Raw genomic sequence first — 14,191 nt, 5'->3', positions numbered from 1 at the left:
GAATCCCTCCTTTGAAAAGCTCTGGGTTGGCCTGCTACAGCAGTCATGTATTATGGATTTCTTTGATTAAGTTTTCCTTTGACTCAAGTTATTTTGAGGTGGGCCAGACTGTGAAATTAACAGCGGGAATGGATAGATTTTTTAACTCAGGGATAAGACCTTAGGTTTTTTTTCAGGAGGAGGGCACCTGGGGCTGATGCTGAAGAGATGATTCTTCATGTTTATAACTGTTTCAGTCTTAGGTTATTGGGGAAATCATTATTTTGGGATTTTGATTCAGATCTTTCTTGAAAATACCTGTTTCATCAAGTTGAGTCTTTCCCCAACTCCTAATAAAGACTTTAGAGTCAGATATATGCAAATTATATTTCTCTTAAGCCAAGGTTAAATAAAAGAGAAAATTTATGAAAGATTGTTTATAGAAGCAAGAAATTTCAGTGCTTAAAGATGAATTTGGTCATTTCAAAACCATGACAAGTCTCCTTGTCAGTGTAAAGTAGGAAAGGAATAAAGTAATGGAGAGAGTGAACCTGGGCATAAACATGTTCTCGCACAGCATTTGTACTGAAAAGCTTTGTTGTTGTTCCCTGAACCTTGGCAATTATAGGCACTTTCCTCTGCTTTGAAAATAAGGAGAGGAGGTCCCCTCCTTTTGTGTTCAGGCTGAGTTTGGCCTTGTTGCAGGGAAACATGAATTCCCAACCGTGTTCCCTGGGAGCAAATGGTTTGTTTTCTCTTCATTGAATCCAGCCCCGGGTGGGTTCTCACAGTCCAGACTGGCATAGAAAATCTATTTGGAGCAACCTGTCCCCAGGAGGGAAGAAGGCAAACTGACTGTGCGGGGGAGCTGCAGCCACCAGCCAGCCAGTCATACGGCTGGTGAGGGTGGGCCTTGACGTGCAAAAAGGCACACACAGGGCCCAAGGCAAACATGAATCCTCCTTGTGTGCCCACACCGCATGTACCACACACACAACTCCACCCAGGACACCAGGCACACACCCGATATGCCAGGCACACGCACCACACGGCCACACACATATGCAACTGCACACATACCATACATACCATGTACACTCTACTACACCCCCCCACACACACTCCGCATTGGTCATATACACCCATGCCACAAACATGCATACACACACCTCATCACACGCACGCCACATAACAGTCACATGCATCACCACACACACACACACACACAGCCACATAACAGTCACATGCATCACCACACACACACACAGCCACATAACAGTCACATGCATACACACACACACACACACACACACACACACACACACACCCCACCCCACCGCACCCCACCCCACCCCACCCCAGCACCGCACACACGCTCCCAGCCAGGTTTCTTTCCCAGCTCAGCAAGGCCTGGACTGCAGCCCCCGCCCCCGCCGACCCAGGCGGGTGCACGCGGGTTATTGCAGGCCGGCTCCAGGCGCGGGCGCGGGGCTGGGGTTTCCCGCGTGGGGAGGGTGGGGCGGTTTTGGTCCCTGACGTGAACGGGGCGCAGGCCCTCGGGGAGTGTGCGCGTGCGGGAAGGAGCGCGCGCCTCCGGGGGGCTCCGTGCCCAGACCCCCTGGGAGGTGTGGCGAGAGGAATGTGAGGCGCGTGGGGGGGGCTGTGTGCGTGAGAGAGCCTCGCTCGCAGAGGCGCGGGGACCTGCCCACTGAGCCGCCCGGGGGTGGGCGTGTCCTCGGCGCCACTACCCTCGGTGGGGTGTGGGCGTCAGTCCTCGAGACGACCCAGCTCGGAGGGAAGTGTGCGTGGGAAGTGTGCGTGTAAACTGGTGGGCGTGCGAAAGCAGAGCCGCCGAGGCGAGTGTGTATTCATGACGGCCTCCAGCGGCCGGGGCCTGTCGCCGAGGAATGAGCGAGCGCGTGGCAGGCACTCGGGGAGCCTGCAGGGAGCGCCGCCCCCGCGCTCGCCCGCGGGGCGTGCGTGACGAGGCCGGGCTCGCGGAGGAGCGCGCGTCGTCTGCCCCGCTGGCCGGCGCGCGTGTGCGCGTGCGCGTGCGCGTGCGCGTGGGGCGCGGCGCGCGCCGCGGCGGCGGGCGGGAGGGAGAGGCGGCGGCAGGCCCAGCCCCCGGTCGCAGAGCCCGGGGCGGCTCCTCGGCGAGCCTGGGACCGCCGCGCTCCCGCCGCTGCGCGCCGGCGTGACTCCCGGCCCGCGCCGCGCCCTCCAGCGCCTGCAGCCGGCTCGGCTCCCCGTCCGCCCGGACGTCGCTTCTCCTGGGCTCTCGGTCTCGGCTCCGCGGAGGGAGAGGAGATGAGCGCGGCGGCGGCTTCGGCGCCCGAACGGGGTTGGAAGAGCGAGAAAGTGGACGAGGCGCAGGCCCTGGCGCGGAGTTGCGCCGCCCGCAGACCCGACTTCCAGCCGTGCGACGGGCTCTCCATCTGTGCCACGCACAGCCACGGCAAGTGCTTCAAGCTGCACTGGTGCTGTCACCTCGGATGGTGTCACTGTAAGTCGAGCCGCGTCCTCCCGCCTCGCGCCGCGGTCCTGGCGTCCGCTGGGCCGTCGGGGTCTCGGCCGGGACCCTGAGGCCGCGGGGTCTGGGCTCGGCCGCGCTGCGGCGCCGCAGGCTGCGGCCGCCCTCGCCCGGGTGGCTCGGGTTGGCGCTGCCTTGGCAACTGGGTGCCACCCCCGTGGGGAGCCGAGCTTCAGCACTTCTGCAGAAGGGGACCTCCCCGTCCCGGGAAAACTGGAAGCTGTGTTTTCTTTTTCTTTGTAAGCCGAAAAGCCCAGGCAGTGTGGTGGGAAACGGGGCAGAGCCGTCGAGGTTGATGGCAGTAGGAGGGGAAGCCTTCCTTTTTAGAGACTGGTGGTTTAGAGAAAGATGCCCCTCTTTCTCGCTTCTGTCTTTCCGGGCAGCTTTGTGAAAGAGCCTTTGGAAATCGAATTGTGGCCCATTTAACTGCATACAGCTGAGAAAGCGCTAAAGTGTGAGGGACTGCTTCCAAGAAGTTAATATGTAACAGTTTGGAAGGGTGAACTCCTTAAATGCCCAGCTGTAGCTTATAGAGCCAGTAGGAGACTTTTAAAATTACAAAGTAAAATGGAAGTAAGCTTAAATAGTCTTAGCAATTTATAACAGCCAGAACTAAATGGTCTAGGCCTTTTGTCTATGTTTATCCTGCATGGGATTTTGAAAATGGATTAAACTTAAGTAGTCATTTAATCAGAATTTCACAATTTGATTAGTTCGTGGTATTTGGCCTGCTCTATCTGATGAATCATTTCTTATTAGAAATATATGGCAAACCTAGTTTCCACATAACCTTATAATACAGGGCTTTGGAATGCTTGTTTAGGACACAACTTCTGGAAGTGGTCTTAAGTTAAAATTTCTTCCTTGTTGGTCAGAAAAAAATGGCTCCCAGCAAGAGATGCTGTAGATACTAAATCCTTACGGTATTTACGTTAATTGAACATAATGGGGTATTTTTAAATGAGTTTGTAACTTACAGGACAGATACTTCTTATATTTATTTTACAGTAATAAATTCTTACATTTATTGAACAGTATTGATCTTTTGTGTTCTGTGTTCTGATGGGTCAGTTTCTTCCTATATCTCATTAGTCCTGTTGCTCTCAGATCCATTCCCAGTTATAAAGCATCGCTTTAGTGTGGGACAGGGTACAAAGCTGAAAGTAGCAACTATAGGAAACTTGTGACGCTGAAGTACGCGAGTAGGATGAATCTGGTGAGTCTGTTTCCCTGGGGAAGTGTGGAATCATAGTGTAGGATGTGAGAAACGTTAAAGAGGGTCCAGTTCAGCGCCTTTCTTATTTCAGCAGTCTCCTCGCAATCAGAACCCTGCAGTCTTCTCAGTCAGAACGAAGGCAGCTTCTTCCTTCCTTAGAGAGCGTTGACTCTTAGAATACTATTCTTCCTTATATGGAGCTGAAGTTGGTAACTTTCTAACTTCTTTCCATTGCTCCTATTTCTACCTTATGATATCATGTGGAATAATTCAGTCATTTTTTAGAGCATGGCTGTTTCAACTCTTTTGATACACACGCGGATTTCTCACTGACATAGGCTGTTTTCTCTATCCCCAGCCACCATCACAATGCCTGTACTGAAATAGGTTTGACATTTATGTTTGTTGAATGACTGAATGAAGGTAGCCATCATTTTCCTCTGAAGGCATCGTTTTTGTCCTATTTATAAATCTGTTTCCTTCCGTGTCTCCTTTCATGAAATAGTGTCCAGGCTCATAAACATCCTGATCTGTTCTGAATATGTGCCAATAAGGTTAAGATCCTTTGAAGACTGTCACCCCTAGAATGGCATGGCCCCAGTGTCCCAGTTGTGATCTGATCAGCCCAGAGTTGAGCAGAACTCCTGTCTCCCATGTTTGGGGTACTACTGCTGCTGCAACATACATCGCGTTAGCTTTTCTGATATCCACATCGTATTGAGCTTGCTGCTGTTCAGATAGAACAAAGCTTGAGGTCAGCTAAAGCCATTGTTTACTTATTTGTTTTACATATATCGCAATTAAGTCACAGCACTTGCCCATTTCACAGTTGTATGTATATGTTTGGACACAGGTATCAATTGACCCCTTAGACATTCTTCCCTGTTAGATTTCATTTTATTAGAGTGAGCCCATTTTTCTGGCTTATCATTGTGTTTTTAGACTCTGGCTCTTTTCATAATTATTATTATGAGCCCCCTGGTTTCATGTCAACAGCACATTGGATGCCAACAGTAGTGTAGTAACCTTCTACATACTCATTTAAGTTATTGATAAAATTGTTGAACAGGAGAAGGCCACAGATCGAGTCCTGAAGCTTGCCAGAACTGCCCTTCAGGTGGATAGCTGTTCATTGATGAGCACTTGTTGTGGTCGCTCAAGCAGTTACCTAGCCACATAGTTGTATTGTTGGCCATCTTATGTTTACCTTATTCCTATGGGTATAATGAGAACTTGGTCAAGTATCTTGCTGAAGTCCTACCTACACGCCATTTTTATAAGTTTATCTTTATTGTTGAAAATATTACATTACTCAAAATAATCTTATTCTTGATGCTTGATGCACTGTTGGAAATGTAATTATTAACCATGCAAATAAAACATTGAGTGTCTAAAAAAAAAAAAAAGTATTACAGATGTCCCCTTTCTTTTCCCCATTGGCCCCCTTCACCCCATACTCAACCCCCCCCCCCAGGCCTTCCTACCCACTATTTTTACTGCGTTTTGATGTATGATCTATCTATAATCACTCTTTAAAAAAAAGGAAATTAGATTAGTATAACTCAAGCTGGTTCCACAAATGCTTACCACTTTCTTTTCTAAGCAATTGGAAGCTATTTTTAAAGTAAATAATCTGAATTTAGAAAAAGATTGATGTCAGGTATACTGGATTATTGTTGGCAGTCCTTTCCATTAAAGAAAAAAATCAGACCTATGCTTATTTGCTCTTTTCCAGGCTTTGGCAACCCTCCAAGTCTCCATGCCTTTTTCACTGGCAGTGATTCAGTGATCACATTCACAGTGTATTTTGTTTCATTTAAAGCACAAAGATGCTACATTACAATCTCCTCACCTATACCGGGCATCAATTCTTTCTAACCCCACCCACTTTTTTTTTTTTTTTTCTTTAGCTCAAATAATCATTTTTTCTTGAAAAGAAGCAGAGTTAACCTATTTGAGAAGTTCTGTTTTCTTTTTGGCATTCACAAACATTACATCAGTCCTAAGCAGAATTCCTTTAATTCTGTTGAACGTGTTTTGAGCACCTTCTCTTTGTGAAACATTATTATGGACACTAGGAACATAGATATGAATACAGTTGGATCTTACCCTTTAAGCAGAATATAAGAGCATGATTCATGCTGTATTTATTTATGTATTCCTTTAATATCACAAATGCTTTGGGTGAGAAAACTATCAGCTTGTTCACCAAATCAGAAAATGATATAATGCGAAGACTACCTTGATCCTTAGGAAATTCAGAAAAAATGAAGGAAGCTCAGTTTTACATGGTTGATGTTAAACTTGTGAAATTCATAACCTTACGAAATAGAAAAGGCTGAAAATATATGAGTTCATAAAAGACATATAAAACAGGTATGTATTTATAGATTCAGTGCTTGATGTATTATTAAAGGAAAGAATTAGTGTATTTGGGTAATGACAGATTTTCAAGGATCATATCTGGGAGGAAAGATGTAATATGTTTTGTTGGTGTCACTGTCAAAGATAGATGATTGGGCTGCATAAAGTATGGCCCTGAATCTGTAACTTAATTTTTTCCCCAGTAAGGAGTGATATTGGGTTGAGTTAATGACTGCAGGATTCCAAGAGGAGTTTTGAGAGAGACAAAAAGACATGGGTTGGTCAGTGAAGAGGAGGGGAAAGAGTAAGTCATATGCAGATATTGTAAAGTAGATTTTTGTGGCTGGAGTAGATAGAATATTTAGAAGGAATAAGAAATTAAATTGTTGAAATGTGAGTTGAGGGATAAACAGGAAAGGCAGGGAAGTCTGGAATTTCTTTTGATAGAGACTTTGGTATCATAGTGATAACATGGATAGTAGGGGAATGAAACCAGCAAGTGAGATTATTTGGTATTAGTGTAAAAAAAATAGATTGAAATTCATGCAACAAGATCCATAGAATGGAATTTGGAATAGATTAGATTTGGAGAGAGAGGAAGAAGAAAGCTATAAAGGATAACCTTGACTTGTAGAATTCCACCTTATGCAACTTGGATGGATGATGGTACCATTTATGCACTAACAACAGCAGAATACTGGAGAAAAAAGTAGGTTTGGTTGATTGTGGATCATGAATCCAGTAAAACCATGCATCTAGTTTTGGATCTATTGAGTTTAACCTGCCTTGTCATCACTCAGTGGTGTCAATAGGCAGTTGGCTGTAGTGATCTAGAACTGAGAGGCGAGGTCTGCACCAGAGGTAACATGGAAGTCTGTTTATTTACAGATTGCAGTTTTAGCAATGATGAAGCATGAGATCCACCAATGAAGCGACTATACTATGAGAAATGAAGAAAATACTTAGCTTTCCCTTTAGAACACTAACATTTAGAGTCTGAGTATGGGAGGATGAGCTGGCAGTGGAGCCCAAGAAGAGATGGCCAGAGAGGAAAAATCTGAAGTGTCTTATTGCAGAAGCCAAGGGAAATGAATATTTTAAAAAAGAGTACAAAAATGAAATCTGTTTTCGCAGGTTACTTATTTCTTAGATATTGGTGAAATACACAAATAGTGATTTTATTACTGAAGTGAAAGGTTTAGTGCTGCAACACTAACTTTAGGAATATACTTAATTGTAGTATTGGTTAAAGCTATTTAAGACAGTGAATTTTTCAAGATGGGAAGAGGAGAATAGAATGCCAGGAGCTGAGAATTAGGGCACAGAGATAATAGTATTTCTTGAGTGATTACTTTGTGCCAGAATAAGCTTATTATGCTAAGTACTTATAGGCAATTACATCATTATGTCCACTTTACAGTTGAGGGAAAAGGCTTAGAAACGTTAAGTACCTTTCCCATGAGCATATATCTAGTAAGGAGTAGAGTCTGGATTTGGATCCAGGCCTGTCTGCTTCTACGACCTGGACTCTTAACCAGCATAGGTAATATAGAGCAACTTAAAATTAATGAGCCAAATCAACAGTTTTTGGGGCGCTCCGTTAAAGCCAGTGATGGGGAAAGTTTTTAAGAAATGGGTGGCAAATTGTATCAGTTTTGATAATGAAATACAAAAGAATGAGAACTCTCATTCCTTATGGGGTGGAGAATGAAATTAAAGTTAAGAATTAAGGAAAGATAAGGTGATTAGAAGGTGATGGAGGTGGGTGGGGTGGGGGCGTGAACGTGGTGTGATGAAGGTGCCACCAGCAGAACTCAGAATTGACTTAATAAAAATCACAAAATAGATGAGCTCAGTTTTCTGCAGAAGACACCTTAAAAGATGTCTGTCTCTTTGAGGTTGAAAACAGGAAGAGTAGTCTAATAGATGATATTAGCATATCTAAAGAAAGACTGTCGGAGCAGAAGGTGGATGGGCAGCATGGAAATATAGAAAAATGGGAGTTGGAGAGACAGGATTTGGAAGTGATTTTTCGGGACTGTTCAGAGAAGGTGGTTCACTGTCCAGAAGCTAAAATGTCTGATCTCTATGACTGCACTATCCCAGGAAATGTTTGGCTATAATTTGGCTTTCTATTTATAGATTTCCTATAGGAAGAGGAGGAGCTGATTAGAGAATTTAACTTTGGGACCTTACGCCAAGTATACTTTCCGTTAGTGTATTAGTATTGTGGTTCTTGTGGTCTGTATGTTCTGTTTTCCTGCTTCTGCACAGATCACAAAATCAAGTTCTGACCTCCCCAGGGTAATGCCAGTTGGTTTTTCTAAGGGACATCTCAAACTAGCAAAAAACAAATGGAGTGGGAGTTTGACTGGATGGAGGAGTCAGTGGAAGCTTTTTTTTTAAGAATGGGGGTTCTTGCCCTGGCCATGTGGCTCCGTTGGTTGGAGCGTCTTCCGGTACACCAAAAAGGTTGCAGGTTTGATTCCCAGTCAGGGCACAGACCTAGGTTTCGGGTTCAATCCCTGGATGGGGCATGTACAAGAGGCAACTGTTCGATGTTTCCCTCTCACATCAGTGTTTCTCTCTCTCTCTCAAATCAGTTAAAAAAAAAAAGGTTCTTACCATGTGTGGTGGTTAAAGGAAGAAGATACAGATGTTAAGAGAACAAGTGTGAGATCAAGTTTTGAATGTTTCCTTAAAGCTTTTCCAAAGATGGAGAAAGCTGATGGGTGTTTTTCCATCCAAGTGGTGCTTCAACTGTGGATGTACATCAACTTCAACAATAATAAATAACACACAGAATGCTTAAATGTGGACACAGTTTTAATCTTCCGTGTGTCAGCTCGTTGACAGCTCACCACAACCTTGTGAAGCAGGTACTGTTATTATCCTCTTTTTTTTTTTTTTTTTAGATTAGGAGAGTTGCTGAAGGTTCACATGTTGTAGCTCTGGCCTCAAAATGTAAATGTGCATCAGAATCTTACAAACCAATTGGCAGCCAGGACTCTGGGTTTCTTGGTTCCACTTAAGGTTCAGTGAGGATGATTTCAGCTGTTTTAAATTCCTTTTGGAACAAGTGGGATTTAAGTATGTAAGTAAAATGAGAATGTTTTTTTATTTTAAGAGAAGGGCAATTATATGCATTATGAACATTTTTGGAGTGGTTGAGAACTCTACAAAATTGTAGAGTTCTCAGCTTTTAAAAAACATTTAGTAGTGTATTTGTATAATATGAAGCTTCAATCATGTCATATCTTCACCTGATCCCTAACTGGTACAAGCCCTTTTTTGGTTAGATTTTCATAGATACCATTAATTATTACTGACTTCCAAGCCTGTTGAATTTAGGGATTCGAACTAGTTTTTGAGGGCCTTTTTAGTATAATTTCCTATGTTATAAAATCCCCACTTTATTCTCTCATATTGTAAAATCTCATTAATTACCAGAAATAATGTTTCCAGGGAAATTGTTTCATTAATTCCAAACAAATATAGGAACACATGTTTAACAACCAAAAGTTGTATAGTAGAAGATCTGCTTTCTTGAAAAATAAGGAATGGTTTATACGTAGATTGTGGGAGGCAGAGTGTAGTACTAGAAAGGACAAGAGCCATGGAATGAGACACACCTGGTTTTGGATTCTAGCTTTTCCATTTATTGGGAGCGTAACTTAAGACAGATTACTCAGCCTTCCTCAGCTTTGATGTTCTCCTCTGAAAAATAGGAATAAAAATCCTACTTCACAGGGCTGTAAGTACTTAGCGCAGGTGTTCAGTAAAGGGTAGCATCAGTCCCTCCTCAAAAAAACAGACAATGGTAATACTAGATAGTATAGTCATCCTGAGGGCAGGCTGTGGGGTTGAACTTTGTGTTTGAATCCTGGCTCTTCCCACTTACTAGTTATGTGGCTTGGGGGAAGTTAATATCTGCCTTTCAGTTTTCTCACTTTTAAATTTTTTATTATTTTATTTTTTATTGATCTGAGGGAGGAAGGGAGAGAGAGAGAAACATCGATTTGAGTGAGATACATCCATCGATTGCCTCCTGCATGCACCCTAAACAGGGATTGAACCCGCAACCTAGGTATGTGCCCTGACCGGAACTGAACCTGTGACCTCCCAGTGCACTGGGCGACACTCCGACCAAATGAACCATATCGGCCAGCGCATCAGTTTCTGTACTTTTATTATGGTGATAATAATAGTACTAGCCTCATAGTGTGATGATTGTCCAAGACCCCAACTCCAACTTCTCCCTTCCACAGATGTCGTTGGTTTCTCTGGAATTCACTTTGTGACCAAACTCACTTGTTCAGTTAAACACTCAAAAAATAACAAAGATTGTAAAAATATACATTTTGAATATTACATTTAGAAATTGTTGAGTTTTTTTATTGCCTCTCTTGTTGGAAGGTCTATTTTGTAAAAGTGATGTATCTCTGTGATGTATCTACTTTTTGTCATGAAATCTTGTATTGTGCTCCAACACCCACTCCCCTACTGTTTTCCACCATTGTTAAGAAATGGATAGTTCTGGTTAATCAGATATACCAGTTAATAGAGAGCTATCATATATATCAAATATGGGTCAACGGGTTTTAAAGGATCAGAATATTACAGAACTTGCAGTATGTTAAAGTGAAACTGAACATAGCTAACTTTAATGATCAAGAAATCTTGTCAGGATCTTGTGGTGGTACTTGGCCATCACTTGGAATACTGATTCTGTATAGAAAAATGGCAGATGTGCTAGTTAATAGAGGAGTTCTGGCTGCTAGAATGCAGGACACAGACTGAATTGTAGTCTTTGCAAGTTATTTTACTGAAGTTCACAGAATTTTTGTTTTGTGTTTCTCCCATTGTTGTTGGCTTGGTCTTAAGTTTTCTGATATTTAACAGTATTCTGCAAGCACGCTGCCAAAAATATGCAATACCCAGAGTGCCAACAATGTATAATAAGTCCATCCAGCTGTGTTGCACAGTGCACCAAAACAGTTCATTCAGGACAGCTCTTTAACCTCCCTAGTCTTATTTGTCCACATAAAACTAGATGTTTTGGTGTAATACAGATATGTTTCTTACTCTGTATCTGATTTTAACAGACTTTTGGTGAAATAAAAACACTAAGAATGTAATAGTTTTATATTTCATGGAAAATTCTGTTAGATTCATTTACTTAACTTTTTCTGTCTACACACACACACACACACACATTTTTCTAAACTATTTAAAAAGTAAGTTGCAGACATCATTACACTTCCTATCTAAATATTTCAGCATGCTTGTCTTAAGAATGGAGACATTTTCCTATATAACCACAATACTAATTATAACTAAGATAATTAACACTAATTTAGTAAGAACATCTAATATATACTTGCCTTATTTGTCAGAAAATGACTTTTATAGCTGACTTTATTTTCAATCCAGGACCCAATCAAGATTCATACATCACATTTCATTATTATATCGCTTTAGTCTTCTTTAATTATTCTAGAATAATCACACATTTTGAGGGGATTACATTATATTTTTGAAGAGTCCAGGTTAACTATCTGTAGATTGTCCCATATTTTACTAATTGTTTCTTTCATCATGATTAGATTGAGGCTGAACATTTTTTGTTGCGGTTTTACATAGGTGACATTGTATCCTTCTCATAGCACCACAGGAGGACACATATAATGTCAGGTTGTTCCACTGTTGCTAATGCTGAGGTAGTAACTGCCAAATCTGTGCATTATAAAGATACCATTACTCCTTTGTTATTTCTCTTTTTAAAAATTACTTTTTGTTTTAACAAGTAATCTGTGGGTTGATACTTTGACACTGAGTGACTATCCTGTTCCCCAACAAACTAACCCAGTTACTGAATATTCTTGTGTAAATCATTTATTACATTGGGGGTTGCAAAGTAGTGGTTTTCTAATTCTGTCCTTCCTCTACCATATGATGGCATTGATTTGTAAAGAAGAGGTTTCTCTTCTCTACCTGCATCCCTTCTTTTTTAGTTATTACCACAAACAACTTGATTCTCTTTATTCCAATATTTTGAAATTAAGTATTGTAATTCTTTTTGATGCTCAAATTGTTTAAATTTGGTGACAGTTTTCAAGCTGGCTCCTGTGGGGTTTTTGTGTGTGTGTGGTTTTTTTTGTGTGTTTTTTTTTATAAGTCCCTATCATTTTTTGAGCACTTCCCTGTTTCCTGGAAGAATTGGATGTTCCAGGCTTACCTAGTAATTTCCCTGTCCCAGGCCAGTAATCAGCTATTTTTCCCAGGAACCCAGGTTCCTTTTAGTGAAGAATGTTATGGAAACTATTATCGGGGCTGTTTGTGTGCTTGTTTCTACTGGATGCTACTGCATTTTAGGCCCTTTCAGCGGACAGATCTAGGAGGTTTGTGTGTGGGTGCACATGTGTACCCTTGTATGTACCTCACTTCTCCATAGGTAAAAACTCTAGTTTCCGATACATCATAATATTTACTCACTTTCTGTAGCCTCAACTACCCACAAAATAGTTTAGGGGTTATTACATTAGTATTACTACCAACAACAAACTGATTAATAAAATTCAAGATTTTTTGCATATTTTGGTCATTAGACTATATCTTAGAAAGGATGTATAGTTAGAACAGTGTGTTTAAAAGTTTCTTGAATTAATTTTTTTTCTGTATGGTTATGTTATCAGTTAGGTTCATTTATTTCTCATTCTAATCAGTCTCTGGTTTACTTTTTTTCATCCTTTTTAAATTAAACTCTTCATTTTGAGATAATTTGTAGATTTACATGCAGTTGTGAGAAATAATACAGAGATTCTGTGCATTCTTTATCCAGTTTCCTAGTGGTTGCACCATGCAAAACTGTAGTACAGTATCACAACCAGGAAACTGACACTGATACAGACGAAATAAAGAACATATCCACCATTGCAAGGCTCGCATAACTCATGTTGCCCTTTTATAGCCACACTCAACTTTCCCTCCTGCCCAAACCCTCATTAATCTGGCATTCACTAATCTCCATTTCTGTAATTTTGTCATTTCTAGAATGTTATATAAATGGAATGATACAGTATGTAACCTTTTGGGATTGGCTGTTTTCACTCAGCATAACTCTGTGGAGATTCATCCAGGTTGTTGGGTGTATCAATAGTTTATCCCTTTTTATTGCTGAGTAGTATTCCATGACATGAAATGTATCATAGTTTAACAGTTTACCCATTGAAGGACGTCTGGGTTGTTTTCAGGTTTTAGTAATTACAAATAAACCCACTATAAACATTTGTGTACGGTTTTCTGTGTGAACAAAAGTCTTCATATCTCTGGGATAAATGTTCAGGAGTGCAACTGCTGGGTCATATGGTTGTTGTATGTCTACTTTTTAAAATTTTTAACATATCTTTATTGATTTCAGAGAGAGGAAGGGAGAGGGGGAGAGAGAGAGAGAGAAACATCAATGATGAGAGAGTCATTGATCGGCTGCCTCCTGCATGCCCCCAACTGGGGATCCAGCCCGCAACCCGGGCATGTGCCCCGACTGGGAATCAAACCCTGATCGCCTGGATCCAAGGTCGACACTCAACCACTGAGCCACGCCCGGCTGGGCTGTATGTCTACTTTTTAGAAAGAAACTGCTAAACTGTTTTTTATAGGGACTGTGCCATTTTACATTCCCACCAGCAACGTACGAGTGATCCAGTTTCTTTACCACATTCTCGGCAGCATTTGCTGTTACTACTATTTTAAATTTAGTCAATTTTAATTTTTATTTACCTAATGGCTAATATTCATGTGCTTACTTGCCATTTGTATATCCTCTTTGTTGAAATGTCTTTTATCTTCTTTTTAAAGACTATTTTAGAGCAGTTTTAGGTTTAAACAAAATTGAGAAGGAGGTACAGAGATTTCGATATATTTTGCCCCTACGCATGCTTAGCCTCCCCCACATTATCAACATCACTCACCAGAATGGTACATTTACCTTAGAGTTCACTCTTGGATTGTACATCCTGTGGATTTGGATGAAGGTATAATGACATATATCTGTCCTTATATCATAGAGAGTATTTTCACTGCCCTAAAAATCCTCTATGCTC

General features: G+C 41.8%; 1 protein-coding gene across 3 annotated transcripts in view; it reads left to right on the top strand.

The window, feature by feature from the left end:
* The first annotated feature begins 2,077 nt into the window (after positions 1–2,077).
* Positions 2,078–14,191, top strand: part of LOC308557704 (UPF0524 protein C3orf70 homolog) — a 53,936-nt gene continuing 41,822 nt past the window's right edge. For 2 of the 3 annotated variants that reach the window (XM_081138431.1, XM_081138429.1), the window contains exon 1: positions 2,078–2,482. In XM_081138431.1, coding sequence (XP_080994557.1) covers positions 2,287–2,482 — 196 coding nt within the window. In that variant the 5' untranslated portion in view covers positions 2,078–2,286. The remainder of the gene's footprint in view (positions 2,483–14,191) is intronic. The other variant, XM_081138430.1, reaches the window with a different exon arrangement.

Source organism: Miniopterus schreibersii, assembly GCF_964146895.1.
Source record: "Miniopterus schreibersii genome assembly, chromosome: 5".
NCBI lineage: Eukaryota > Metazoa > Chordata > Mammalia > Chiroptera > Miniopteridae > Miniopterus > Miniopterus schreibersii.
Note: the sequence above shows the minus strand (reverse complement) of the source record. Positions and strands in the feature narration are given on the sequence as shown.